The sequence below is a fragment of the Pleurodeles waltl genome, chromosome 8 (assembly GCF_031143425.1).
Source record: "Pleurodeles waltl isolate 20211129_DDA chromosome 8, aPleWal1.hap1.20221129, whole genome shotgun sequence".
Lineage (NCBI taxonomy): Eukaryota > Metazoa > Chordata > Amphibia > Caudata > Salamandridae > Pleurodeles > Pleurodeles waltl.
Window position 1 is genome coordinate 16,654,913 of NC_090447.1, and position 15,053 is coordinate 16,669,965.

Sequence of the window (15,053 nt, forward strand, 5' to 3'; positions counted from 1 at the left end):
TTCCTGCACAAAAACAATCCTAAATGGCGATTTGCTCTTTCTATGTGTGCTGGAGAATGCAGTACACATAAAAAGAGCAAAAAACGAGGAGAATTGAAAGCATTTCTCCTTGTTGCGCCCTGCTAACGCCACCCATGTGGTGGCGTTAGATTTTGGCGCTGCCTCAGGTTTACGAAAAAACGTAAATCTGGGGCAGCGTCAAAATGCAATGGGTGTTGCCCACAGCAACACCCATTGCCCCTTCCATGCAAAGTGCTTAATACCACCTTGTAAATATGGTGCAGTGCATAGTGCCACAGGAGCGTCAATGAAAGTGACAGTCCAGTGGTGCTAGGGGGTTCTTAAATATGCCCCTAAGTGAGCTATCTTTCCTGTCCTCAATGGTTCCATCTTGGCTTAGCAGTTCAAGATGAAGCTAGGTGGCCAGGCACATCTGAGTTGAGCATGATCTGTATTGTGTTTCTTCCCAGGTGAGTAAACTTCAATTGAGAGTTGGCAGGGAAGGGTTTTTGGACAAGTGATCACTATTCTGCTGGTAGGAGTCACTTGGTATACAACAAAACTGATCACCCTCACCAAGGACCCCGCCAGCGCCAAGACCAACCTACAAGAGGGTATGAAGTACATCACAGATTGGATGAGGCTCAACCACCTAAAGCTGAACTCTGAAAAAACGGAAGTCCTCATCCTCGGCAACACCCCGTCCGCCTGGGACGACTCCTGGTGGCCCACGGCCCTCGGCACCGCACCGACCCCCACAGACCACGCCCGCAACCTCGGCTTCATCTTAGACCCTCTTCTCACCATGACAAAGCAAGTCAACACCGTGTCCTCCGCCTGCTTCCTCACCCTCCGCATGCCCCGCAAGATCTTCCGCTGGATCCCCGCCGACACTAGAAAAACCGTGACCCACGCCCTCGTCACGAGCCGCCTGGACTACGGCAACACCCTCTATGCCGGGACCACAGCCAAACTCCAAAATCGCCTGCAACGCATTCAAAACGCATCGGCACGCCTCATCCTCGACGTACCCCGCAACAGCCACATCTCCGCACACCAGAGACACCTGCATTGGCTCCCAGTCAGCAAAAGGATCACCTTTCGACTTCTCACCTACGCACACAAAGCCCTCCACAACAAGGGACCGGAATACTTCAACCGACGCCTCAGCTTCTACGTCCCCAACCGCCTCCTCCGTTCCTCTGGTCTCGCACTCGCGGCCGTCCCTCGCATCCGCCGCTCCACGGCGGGTGGGAGATCTTTTTCCTTCCTGGCGGCCAAGACCTGGAACTCCCTCCCCACCAGCCTCAGGACCACCGAGGACCACTCCGCTTTCCGGAGACTCCTAAAAACCTGGCTATTCGAGCAGCAGTAACCCCCCCTTTCCCCTAGTGCCTTGAGACCCGCACGGGTGAGTAGCGCGCTTTATAAATGTTAATGATTTGATTTGATTTGAAAAAGGCAGGGATAAGTTATCCAATTTCCGAAAAAAGAGTGATTAATACTCTCTTCGAAAATAATTTCTTAACAGAATTTATTTAAGCATTTTGAAACAGGACGAAGCACACACACATTGAAAATTAACTCTAAAAAGACAGGATGTCCCAATTATACCAAAGCATAGCACAAACACTACAAATAAACAAGACATCAACAATTCAAGAACACATAACGAGAAATCAAAAGAGAAAAATACATCGTCTGCAGAATCTCCCAAATAAATGTCCTCACAAAGAGGTAGTGGTTACGAAGATCACTTATGGGCGTAATCCACTCAAATGCGATGGTTGTGGATTCCTGTATCCACAAATGCCGAACACCTATCAATTTCTTCTTGGGGTTCCTTGCAATGTGTGGTGTAATTTTGGAGGGTCAAATACACTTTATTCCCAAACTCGCCGAGATCCATAAAGTGTCGACGTATTTTGGCACCTCCAATATGGGCCTCATCAGCACTACTAAGGGACAATACTGCCTTGGCTGGTCTTCAAGCTTATCTGGGCCCCGGGTCTTCTCGTCCTAAGGAAGTTGCATGCAAAATGCAGAGGAATGTCCATAGATCGGCCCGCGTAGCTGAACGCATGCAGCGTCCACCCGGCACAAGAGGCAATTCTCCTTTTGATTGCGGAGTGTCAAGACCGGCCGGCGGTGGTAGAAAAGCATCGACACTTTGTTAACAAACAAGGGTATTTGTGCAAGTAAACACTGGGCTTGTGTTTGGAGTTAGGGAGACAGAGCCTCCTGGCTTTGGCAGTCATGTCAATCCCTCTACTTCATACACCTGAGAAATGTTATCCTCCCAGGTGAATAATCTTCATGTGAGAGTTCCAAAACATGTTTTTTGGAGAAGAGAATCCTTGAATTGTGGTTGGAGTGACAGTAAGATGGCCTCCTGTGAGTTAAAGTCATGTAACTTCATGTGCTACACACACTATACAAATGGTTTGCTCTCAGGTAAGTACATGTCAATAAGATTTGAAACAGAGAGGTCTTTGGAGAAGAGAACACTGGTCTGGTGTTCTGAGTTAGAGGAACAGTGCCCCCTGTGAGTTTCAGTCATGCACTCTCACTACCCCCAATACTTAACCAATGTTATCCCCCCATGTGAGTAAACTTCATTTTGGAAATGACATACTTTGATCTTTGGAGAAGGCAACACTGGTCTGGTGTTCGGAGTTAGAGGAACAGTGCCTCCTATGAGTTGCAGTCATGTTACTCTCACTACTACCCAATACCTAACCAAGGTTATCCCTGAAGTTAGTAAACTTCATTTTAGAATTGACATATGGTGGAGAAGAGAACACTGGTCTGGTGTTATAGATACAGGGCATGCTGTAAGTGGAAGTCAAGTCACCCGAAGTCATGTCACCACCACAACTACACACACTATACAAATGGTATCCTCTCAGGTGAGTAAACCTCCTTTGTGAGTTTACAAATATGAGTATTTGGCGAAGGAAACACTGTGCTGGTGTTTGGACTTACATAAACTGTACCTGCTGGGAGTTGCAGTCATGTCACTCACTCTAGTACATTCACTATACAAATGTTATCTTTCTAGGTGAGTACACTTCAATTGGGAGTTGACAAACAAGGGTATTTGGAGAATGAAACGATGTGCTGGTGATTTGAAAAACAATAACAGTGCCTGCTGGAAGATGTAATCATGCCAGTCCCTGCAATATACACACTTGAAAAATGTTGCCCTCCCAGGTGGGTACACTTCAATTGGTAGTTGGCAGACTTGTGTATTTGGTGAGGGAAACATTGGTTTGCTGTTTAAAGTTGTAGAACAGTGCCTTTTAGGAGTTGTAGTCATGTAACTCCCTGTAACACACACTATACACAGATGTTGCTCCCCATGTGAGTCTACTTCAATTGTGAAATAACAGACCGGGGTCTTTGGACAGGTGAACACTGGGCTGGTGAGTGGAGTGACAGTGAATGTGAGTGTCGCAAAAGGTGATCTGTGAGCATGCATGACATATCATTGTGGTTATTTTTTGTGGTGTGACTTGCCAGACTCCACTTCCCCACTTCTTGTCAAGCCCTCGTGGTGCAGAATGGCCAAGATCTTCCCCTTCCAGGTTTAGAGTTGTAAGGGAGCAGTGTGAGTGCCACTGCCAGTCTTCTTGGCCTGCAGTTAGTGTCTGGAGACTAGGGAACAGACCTTGCCCCTAAGGTAATTCCTCCTCTTCTTAATGTCCTCCCTTGTGCGCATGGTGGTGCCTACAGCATTAACTCTATTGACTATCCTGGCCCACAATTCCATTTTCCTAATGAGAGTAGTGTGCTGGACTTGTGCTCCAAACAATTGTGGCTCTACTCGCATGATTTCATCCACCATGACTCTTAAATCGTCTGTGAAACAGGGATTTTTAGAACATGGTGGAAAAAATATTAAAATGTGTGACAGTGACTTAGTAAAGGGGGATAATGCAAAAGGGTGTGACTAAACAAAAGTGTGTGCTAGGTGTGAAAAGAGGTGATGAGAAAAAAGTGGTGCCTAGTATCTGTGCTGTGTAGTGAATAATTTGCTCTGGCTTTAGTGTTTGGCATTGTAAATGCAGCAGATTGTGGTGTGTGAAGGGGTGTGTTTTATAGTGTTTTGTGCAGGTGTGTCTAGCGTGTTGGTTTTGAATCCATCCACTATGCAGTTGTGTACTACTTTTGCTGTGCTGTCGGGGCTTGAGGTTGGACTGCCTTTTTCCGGCCCTCCTCGTTGCTGTTGGTTTGCCTTCATTGGTTAGCGGACGGTGGTCTTGCCTACAATACTTGTAATAGGGCGGTCTGTAAGACTGCCAACATGTCGGTTTTTTTAGGACTGCCAACATGGCGGTCTGGCAGTCTGACTGCCACATTCCTAACAAGGCCCTTACTCTTTTGTAAGCGAGTGCATGTCCCTCCATAAATGCCTCACTAAAACCCTTATTATTCCTCATTAAACCTCTCCTGTTTGGTTGGAAGAATGCCTCTTTTCCAGCCACTTCCCCTGGTCTCTCCTACATTTATTACTAAGGGCCTCATTGGGAGTTTGGCATTCCGAGGACCGCCACACTCGCAGTGACTGTTGGACCGCTGCACTTGAGGCAGTCTGACCCCCACAGTACAGTCCTGTACTCAGCCACTGCATCACTGAACTCAGCGCTTTGCAGACAGTGCACATTCCGATGGTCCTAGTGTGCTACGGTATTGGCCTTAGCTTCCTTAAAGGAGCCCAGACCAATATCATAGCACTTTTCCTGCCAGTCAGTCCGTCAGAAACACGTGTTGTAATACGCATTGCGGGCACTCCACCAGTATGGCACTTCCATGAGTTTGGCAGTCCACTTGTCCAACCGCTAAACTAATAAAAAGGCCCTTAGTAAAAAAACTTACATATTTGAGGATGAAATAGAAGAGTTGGAGGTGGTGATTTACACTCAAACGTTGGTGGTATTGAGTAGTACTTTAGGAGTAGTACTCTAGCACTACTAAATGTACTACAAAATATAGTTAGGGCCTCATTTAAGGCATTTTGGTATAGGGTATCACAGCAAGGCACCTTCCTGTCCTTTCTGCCTGCACCAGCACAGTGTTGGCAGCCTAGTACCAACATAGGCACTCTTGTCCAAGTGGCTGGAATTAATCAGGACCACTGCTTTTTTAAATTTCTTTCAAAGGACCTGGGACTTTAAAAAATGTATTTGTATGTATGTCATTTGATGTGAAAAGTATGGAGTCGTTCTAGAGTCACATACATGTTTTTCTGGTAATAAATTTGGAAGAAATTATGACTGATGCATTTTAGAGTTGTAGTAAAGGTTTACATAGCATGATGATCATGATATACACATTAAAATGTAGAAGAACATCTGATAAGTGGATGTTATTCACTATCCATTTGTACTTAAGCATGCACACTCCATGTGTTTAAACAGCACTAGATTGTTACTTTCGTTTCACTTGTGGACCTTACCTGTGGGAAGTGAAGTGGTCCCAAAACCCTTGCCATTGAGGCAGTTAAGGATGACATGGTCTCCCCAATGATTCCAAGCAGGGCTGGGAGTGATGGACACCTGTATCCTGGAATAAGACCCATATTTCCTGAGAGGAGCTCCAGTATACCTCCAATAGCTCTGCTCTCCAACGTACAGGAATCAAAAATCCGGAACCCAAGGGTAATGTTTGGCAAAAGCTCAGGAGTTTCATTTATTTCTTTAATAGCAAAAACCATGGCCAGCACATCCCTGTATCGGATGCATCGAATGTTGAATCTGTATTTTAATGCAAATTGTGATTGGTATATAATCAATGAGATAGTTCAGCACAGAATACACTGTGTATAAAGATTCATGTCACAAAGGCATCTTTTTCTTTGAATTATTGAGAAAACATGGTTAGGATCTATTTATTAAATAAATTCATAGGAAATTTAGGAATTTTCTCAACAGTACTCAAATATTCAAAGTAGGGGATTGTATTGCCCTGATCTCCCCCAGTTTGTGACTGATACTGGTGGCTACTGACTATGAAAGTGCTGTGGATGTGATTAACAAGGCCCAGGGCAAGTGCTCTGTACTTAAAAGGTATATGGTAATTGGAATAATTATAATTGGCCAAGGCATCCTTCATGTAAATCCCTAGTATTTAGTAGGGCATGTAGGTTTAGAGACCCCAGTGGACTTAAGGCACTTAAGTGTCCTCTGCTGTGGTGTCTGATGTCATTTTAAAGCCAGGTCAGCCTTGCAGGCTGATTTTATAGTAAAATCTTGTCCATTTAAAAGTTCTTCCAAAGTCCAAAACTACCTTTTTGTTAAATATAAGTCACCCCTAAGGTCTGCCGTAGGTGTCCCAAGGATAAGGTGCCCTGTTATAGAAAGCAGGGATAGTATAAAATCTGTTTTACATGTCCTGGTGGAGGAAAACAGCCAAAGTCATTATCCCCCATTGTAGTGCTACCAGGTCAACGGGCTAACATGGGAACATTTTATTAACCTTTATTAAAGTATAACATTTGTTTGGAGTTAGCTGACAATAAGATTCAAAGAATGAAAAGATTAATTACAATAAATCTAACAACTTGCCAATGACAAATGTATTATAAATATGACAGGAAAGTAGTTTTAGAACTTACTATCCTGAAGTTACGTAAAACAGCCTTGTAGCAGCCTCTTCCGATTGGTCAACCTCGGACAGCCAAGCTGCTCACTGAGTAGGTGTGAAGAGGCCTGAGGCTGAAACTATACAGTCATTTTGTGGGAGGAGATTTGTTTCCTGGGGAAGCCAGGGACAGGAAGGAAGATTAACTGAAATTCAAAGGTAGAAGAACAGATGTCACAGGACTCAGGCCAGCCCCCACTATCATGATCCCTAGCCAGATGGGAGACCCCCTGATTAGATTAGGAGAGGCGCTGGAAGGGGAGTATAGGGAAATGTTAGCCACACCTGTGAGTTGGGTTAGCCAGACACAAACTGGCTCTCCAAGGAGAACATTTTACCATTTTGATTTTTGGAGATTAGTGCATTCTGGGCCACAAAATATGCTACTCTTCCCAGGAAGTGGTCAAAGCAGAGGGTAGCAACTTGAACTCCATTGGTTGGGGTGCCCTCCCTCTTGTCAGCCCACAATGGGGAATAAATATGGGAGATTTGCAGAAGCCCCTCAGATCCTTTCCTAAGACATCTGGAGAAGAAATACTGCCCTGCTGGACCCATGGACTGCACCACAGAAGGCTTGCACTCAGGACAGCACCTGCTGCATTTTCAAAGCTCCACAAAAGAAGAACTGTGCCGGATTGAAGGAAAAGGAGTGGACTCACTGAGAAGCAACAGGTAGAAAAGTCCACCTGCAACACCCATTGAAAAGACTGCTCCATCTGACCAGCTACAACTGGATGTTCCTAGACTGACCAGGTGCATTGTGGAGATTCAGTTCCAGACCCAAAGAGGTAATCTAGAGCTTCTGAACCCTTAACTGGTGCTGATGGACACTTTCTAAACACGGTAAACTCTTCAGAAGAAGTTCTGAAAATTTGGGAACTTTTGGAAAAGTTTGGTAAAAAGCTTAAGGGGATGACCGAGTGTACCTAGAGTCAACACGCCTTCATCGACTCAAGAACTGGCCAGACTGTGCTGGTTTGTCCTGCTGAAAGTTCCAGATCTCCTAGTCATCAATATCGAGGACAAAGACCTTCATAGATCCGCTGAAGCATTGCGCTGCAGCAGGCCGCTGTAGTAGAATTGAGTATTAGATCCAAAAGGCTCATGGACCTGCCTATGAGCCCGTCAACAAGAGAAAAGCTCCAAATAAAGTGACTAGGTGAAAAGGTAAAATCTTGACCAGGACATTGTACTCAATGTAGCTGACCCATACTCCATCGCAGTCAGCCTAAAACTTTGACTTTGAGCTGGTCCAGTGCGACCAGATAGCCGTGAGTGGTGCTTTAAGTTTTTTGGCACTAGAAAGCACATTTTTTAATTTAATCTTTAGAAATTCATATCTCCGGTTCCCTATATTGGAATTTCGATTTTTTGGTGTCATTTGAAAAAAATATATATTCTCTATTTCTATAAGTTGGTGATGGATTTTTACTCTGTTGTATATTTTACTTATTTACTGTTTTGGTGATAAAAAAATGCTTTACACACTTGTCTCCTAAATTAAGCCTGACTGCTCGTCTGTCAAGGTACCAAGGCTTGATCAAGGATTCATTTATTGACACTTGACTAGTCTGTATTAGTGATTGTGGCTGCTAGTTGTTCTCGGGGGTTCAGGCTACAGTGGCAGAATAATCCATTGTACATTAAAACCAGTGCAAATGGCACTAAGCAAATGCTTTCAAATCTATCTGCATGTCCATCTGTCCCTCACCTAAAACTGAAAAATCCCTGAATGTAGGCCTCATTTACGAGGCCCTTGAGCCACCGGAGCGCCACATTTTGCAATGTACTTTTTACGAGGTTCTTCCGCCATATTTACAAGGCAGTGTTAAGCCACTTTTTGTGTTTTTCACATTACTTAGAGTGGAAGGGGCGTGCAATGGGTGCTGCTCTGGGCATTCCACTGCAATACCCATTGCATTTTGACACTGCCCCACATTTACGAGGAATCGTAAACCTGAGGCAGCGCAAAAAACTAATGCTACCCCAGGGGTGGCGTTCGCATGGCACAACAAGGAGTTATACTTTTATTTTTCCCCAATTTTGCTTTTTTATGTGTGCTGCATTCTACAGCACACATAGAAAGAAAGAGCTAAAGTCCATGAATGATTGTTTATGTGTTGGAAGGTGTCCCTTCCTGCACATAAACAATCATTAAATAATGACGATTGGTAAAAACTAGCAAATCGCCATTATTGATTGTTTACGTGCAGGAAGGGACACCTTCCTGCACATGAACAATCATTCCCTGCAACTCAAGTACCCTTGCACTACTGTGCTAGTGTACCTGTATTGGTGCTAGGCATCTAAATTTTGAGCCAACACTAAGGGAATAACAGGGTGCACCGTATTCTTGTAAATACAGCAAATCTCTGCTTTTCTGAAGTGAAGCAGCACGGTGCTGCCGATTCTGCCACTCGCTGCGCCACTTCCTCGCAAATGAGGCCCTTTGTATTTTGGTCTGGACACCCTACCTGCCCACATCACCAGTGCCCCCAATAGTAATATTTTCAAGATACTGTTAAAAAAAAGTATCTATAAAGAAACATATAAAGGAATGAAACTGATTGTTGATATCAAAGTATTCCTCTGTGTCCAAAATGAGCAGCTACAGCTTTTTCTCAGTCATTCATCTCATGATCTGCGTTATACTGGTAGCAGAGTGTCGATACCAAGGCCTCAATTATGTGTTTATTGGCAAATACCACCAAACTTGCACATAGGGTAAATATTAATACCACTGAGTTCAGTAAATAACGTTTTACATAGCATTGAGTATGGATCTGAAGAACAAAAACAAACGGAGGAACATCAAAAGGACCTTAGCACACCCCAAGAGGGCACTAAACAATTCCTTTGGGTTTGGGAGTGTACCCATTCATTGTTTGGGTACAAAGCACCTTGAAACCAGAATCCACTGCCACCCTCTAATATCACTCAGTCATTACACATAGAAGTCTGCTAGACTTCGGCATCATGTACCCAGGTATGAAAAAGAAGTACAAGTTTGTGGATTCTGAGTGCAGGTCTTGGCCAAAGTGGTGGTAAGACACCATGACAATCTAATGTGCCAATTCATACTGAGGATGCACCCAAAACATGCTTGTTGAAGGAGACATTGGCCAAAGTCAATACTGAATCAACATCTCAACATGATGTTGAGAACAAACATGTTCTAACCAGGTGTCTCCAACCAGACTCTAGTGAGCTACCAGTAGATTGTAGACACCATCACAGTAGCTCCCAGACTTGAGTTTATTCTTAAATAATTACATTGTCACATTTTCATTTTAAAGTTAAGGGAAGGCTGTGTTTCATTTTACATTGTTATCATCAGGTTGCAGATAGGATAGCCTGTTAATGAGCAGTGTTCAGTCAGACTTATAACCTGGGCTGGGACACAGAGGTGGAAAACTGACACACTAATGAATTTAAATCTTTTAAAAAAAGTCCTTGTCAACTCAATGTGAAAACAAAATGGTGTTTCTGAATACTTTTAAATGGGAGAAAAATAAAATGAAAAGTTACCTGAATGAGTACGTTAATTCTTAATTTTAATTTTCTTCCATTGCAAAGTGTTGTATTTAGAAACAACATGCTTCTTGTTTCCAGTGTTTAGTAGACACTGTGCCATATTTATAACTAAGAAGTAGTCATTTATGTTTTAGACAAGAGAAATTTAAAGTGAAAATACTATTTCTATGACACATTTATTTTGAATGTTTTACTCAACTTTCAAATAATGCAATCACATATTGATGTTTTATGAAGGATGTTTCTTCACTTTATATTCCTCCCATTTAATCAAATGGTTGTATGTTTCTGCTATGAATATGGCACCATGTCTGTAGACCACTAGGAGCAGGACACCTGCTGTTTGTAAAAATGAGACTTTGAAATGGGAGACAATTTAAATCATGAGTTTTATAGAATCCATATCAATTTAGAACTCTTCAGTTTAATGTTTGCCAATTTCAAAGTGTCATCTTTGCACCCAGTAAGCATGTTGCTCCCAGAGGCTGGCAGACATGCCATATTTATAACTGAAAAATACAGCCATTATGTTTGTGTTTACATGTAATGGTGCCATGTGTGTTGTGAAAGGTATGCCCTGTGTCACAAGTACCTACAATACAGGTTCTTAGTCACCCATACACACATATCACATTCATACACACCCGTGTTTACTCATCCCCCAAAGACCACGCTCTCACTGATGCACATGGCAGCATTTCATTGTGCCCCTAGTCAAAGTATTTTGTTCAAACCATAATATCTAGCTCTATGGACATTAGGCTTAAGTCAATGAAGCATGGGAGGGTTTGGCAACAATGCATGAGATGCTTAGCCTTCGATAGCTCACAATGATTTTCACTGATCAAAAGTAGGACTCGCTATAGCAGGTGCTGGAGGCCCCTGTTATAAATCTTGAAATTCAAGGTACTTAATCTAGGTATTTAAGTGAGTTGCCAACTACAAGCACTAAAGCATGGAAACTGGTGGTATTTCTCTACCACAGCACTTACTCACACTGTGGAAGGAACCAATGATGACCATTCTCAACATGCCTTGAGTGGAAGATGTGAAAGAAGGTCTTTAGGTCAGAGATATTCAAATTAACATCCATGAGAATCATAATAGAGGAACATGTGGTGTTGAAAAGTTGACATCAATGAAAATCATCATTGCTGTGAGGAGTAGTCAATGTAATTTGCTGCACATATTCACATTGATCCATGTATATGTCATAGGGGCTAACAATTCTCTAATGGTACTGTTGACCGGTATAGAGAAAGGGGAACAACAATCATACTGCACCATAATCTTGATGATGAAAGGTTGATTTGTCTGTCCAGTACCTTAAGAGTGATGCATTACACTCCTGAAAGACATTTTGTTGGAATAGGAGCTGTTGAATTTAAAGCCTTCCTTAGGAGCAAGCTGACATAATTGTGAATTGAGATGTTAATGCAGGTATGAAACCAGCTGCTCAAATATTTGAGGGGAAGTGTGGCTCTGGGGAAACAAAACCTGAAGGGGCCCCCTGCAAAGTGCATGGGAGGACCCTCCACACTCTAGACTCAGACAGGAGCTCTCAGGCCAAGGGCCTGCTGCCTGTTCACAGTGCTGGAAAGCCCCCCTGGAGCTCAGGGGCCCACCACACCTCTAGTGAAAAATATTCACACTTATTTTTAAATTCAAAATCAGGTATTAAAATGTTCTAGAATAGATCTATAATTTAGGTACTGATGCACAGAGCAAGTACATCTGTCACACTGTAGCTTGATTCTTTTTGGTATCTTATGTAATTGCTCACCTTTTTGTTGCTACGTGTACTTTAGCTAATAACTCTCAACGAGGATTTGCTTTCTGAGACACTCTTTCAATCCCATATTCTTATTTAGCTTGTTCTTCATTTTCTTAATTGCTATTAAAAAACACACACAATGATGTTACCTTTAAGTTCCCACTGTGTAGTTACAGTGTGTTCTGAGTTTCCATAGCTTTTGCTGTTTTGCTAATAACGTTGGTGCTGTTGGATGAATCTGTGCAACACCTTCCATAAAAAGGTCCATCCACCTTCGCTCCCCCATTGACGATTTTGTGCTGATCAATAAAACAAGTGCCAAGAAACGAGGGGGCCTCAAAAGCGTGATGTTCAATGTTAATTTCCATGAGAAATGTACTATCTGCTACAGGTAGAATGGCTGAACAGAATTATACCAAATTTGGCAAAACGTTATAACTTCACTCAGAAGCCAAACTTTTTATGATTTGATGTAAATCTGTTAAACCATCTTAAACTTAAAAAAATATATATAATTCAAAGAGGGGCTCAGTTTGGACATGGAGGAGTTAAAAGGTTAGGTATATTTGGGCTGTGGTAGCCAGATATGGTCTGATTGACTAGTATATAGGGGACCTGTCAATCCTGATTGGCTGGACATGGCATGAACACTATATTGTGTCAACCATTACAGGACATGGTCCCCGCTGGAATGCATAGGAACGCATTGTAGTGAAAGGCTATTTTTTCAGGGTCATAAAAAGCAGCACATATGGAAATTGACAACACAGCTTAGTCACAATATAAACCATTGGTTCGTGATACAATACTCATTTAAAGAATCTTGGTTTGTTCTTAGATGATTTTATATCAAAAAGAGAGAGGATAGGTGACCTACTTGCTTCCTCTCAAATAGAACATCACACACAAAAAAGGGCAACTAAGTGATTTTTTTTACAAATTGTCCTACGAGCAATGCAAAGATTTTAGAGCTGCACCTCACACACTATATAGTGGCATGCTTCATCATCAACTCCTATCTATACCCTGGTAAAATGGTACCACCTGGGCAGGCTCAACCATAAATAGGAGTCTTATATAAATCACCACTGTATTAAAAGCAGGGTTCCAGAAGAAATTTTGTTAAAAATACCTCAAGGTATACCCAAGGAAATCACCTTTATTAGTTGAGTACCCTGGATATTGATAAAAACAAGCCATGGGGTCTAAATGAGTATCAATGACTCAGTCACTCCTGTGTGAGTCAACATGTTTCGGCCAGCGTTTAAAGCCTGTGTGGGTCTGAGGACTTTGTCAGGCCTGTTAGCCTCCCTACCTGTACAATCAGTCATACCATGCTTATAAAGGGGGCCTAAGGGTCTCACCTTAATTCTAAACTTGTCTATGGGGATACCCTTATTCTGGAAGGTTCAGAGATCATGTGCATGATGTACATCTGGCAGGAGATATACACCTGTAGTCACACATTTGTCAAAGTTGTTATGCCTACTTTTTCGACCTGTCTCTGGCAGTGAGAGAGCCTAACTGTGAAATACAGGAAAAGTATACATGCTCTTTTATACAACACATTACATGTCTGAGTAAAAAATAAGGATAGGCCAACAATCACACCAAGAAAGCTTGCATAGGGAGAAAGGAGTAGGTAAAGTGGAGGAAGCTGGATATAGGGGTGGGGTAAAGCAGACCATAAATTAATGGCATTATTCCAGTATTTACTAAAAACTCCCAGAACAGCAACTGAAGTTGCTGGGCTGATTTGCATGAAAGGGAGAGACAATGGCAGTGAGATATTTATTAGGATATAGCACTGTCACGCTCTCTGTTTGTCGCTAGCACACAATCAGGCTGCCTAGGACCACTGCTAACACTGTCTATGGAGGCATTGTTAAAGACATTCCCTCTCCATGTAGCACTTTTTGAAAGAAAGCATTAAAACACATCACAGCAATGATGTCTGTGTATAGACTGGGATACACCGTTTTCCCCCTCACAGAACATCATCTGTGACACTTCTATACACATTAATATATGTTCTTACCAGTACAGGATGTCATCTCTCAGACTTCAATATGCACTGTATTAAACTGTTACAGGATATGACTGTGAAATTTCTGTACATACTGTAATAACCTATGCTTCACAGGATATAAGATGTGATAATTCCATATCTACTGTATTAAACAGTTTTAACATGGTATCAGCTATGACACTTCTATGCACACTAATACATTGTTCTTACTCTCACAGGATTTAAGCTGTGAGACCTCTATACATGCTGTAATAAACCACTCGAAGTACACTACATTCTGTACATGATAATAAATAGTTCTTACCCCTCACAGGAAATTTGCTTCGGCTCCTCCTTTAGAGTAAGTTCACGTAAGGTGAATCCAGAATGTACAACTATCACTCCACCAATGAGAATGTCCCCTTCTAAGGAATAGGATGGCTGTGCCCAACCTTGGAGTCTGCACCCAGGCTGCACGGACCACACACAGATAAATAAGCTAGGGATGAATGCTGTGAAGACACACAGCCCCATTTCAGCTTAAGAGGCTCTCTGGTGGCTCTGTTGCAGTTCTTACATTAATGGGTAGATGCACTTTTACAGACAGAAGATGGATAAACTTTTCAATTATTTGTCTACACTAAGGCACACCAATTGCAGTCACCCACCAGAGCTAAAGGTTGGCTTATTGGTCATAGGTGGCTCTGCAGGCTTCAGATGAATGTCACATTGCAATGAGCCAGCTTGTATACTTTCTGTTCTTTAGCATGTACAATGTGACCACAGTTTTTCCTTTATTGTGTCAGTGGAACAGTAGTTTGGGAATTATTATAGTGTTGGAAACTCCCAGGGGGTGCAAGAAATGTACAGGAAAATAAATTACATCTCCAGAAGCTGGATAATAACCATGTTTTAGATGATAACAATACACATTGTAATAAGCAGGCAGAGCAGAGCAGCTCTATGTTATTACTTTAAGCAGCATGTGTTAGTCTTAATTTAATTGAATAGGTCAGTGACTTATGCAAATACAGGATATTGATTGCACACATGAACCTACATGCACTGAACTATACACCCAACTTACACAACTGC

General features: G+C 42.5%; 1 protein-coding gene across 1 annotated transcript in view; it reads right to left on the reverse strand.

Moving 5' to 3' along the window:
* LOC138249298 (extracellular calcium-sensing receptor-like) overlaps positions 1 to 14,492 on the reverse strand; it is a 164,990-nt gene extending 150,498 nt beyond the window's left edge. The window contains exons 1-2 of the mRNA XM_069203255.1: positions 14,284 to 14,492; positions 5,459 to 5,756 (exon numbers count right to left, since the gene is read on the reverse strand). Coding sequence (XP_069059356.1) covers positions 5,459 to 5,756; positions 14,284 to 14,492 — 507 coding nt within the window. The remainder of the gene's footprint in view (positions 1 to 5,458; positions 5,757 to 14,283) is intronic.
* Between the last annotated feature and the right edge of the window lie 561 nt (positions 14,493 to 15,053).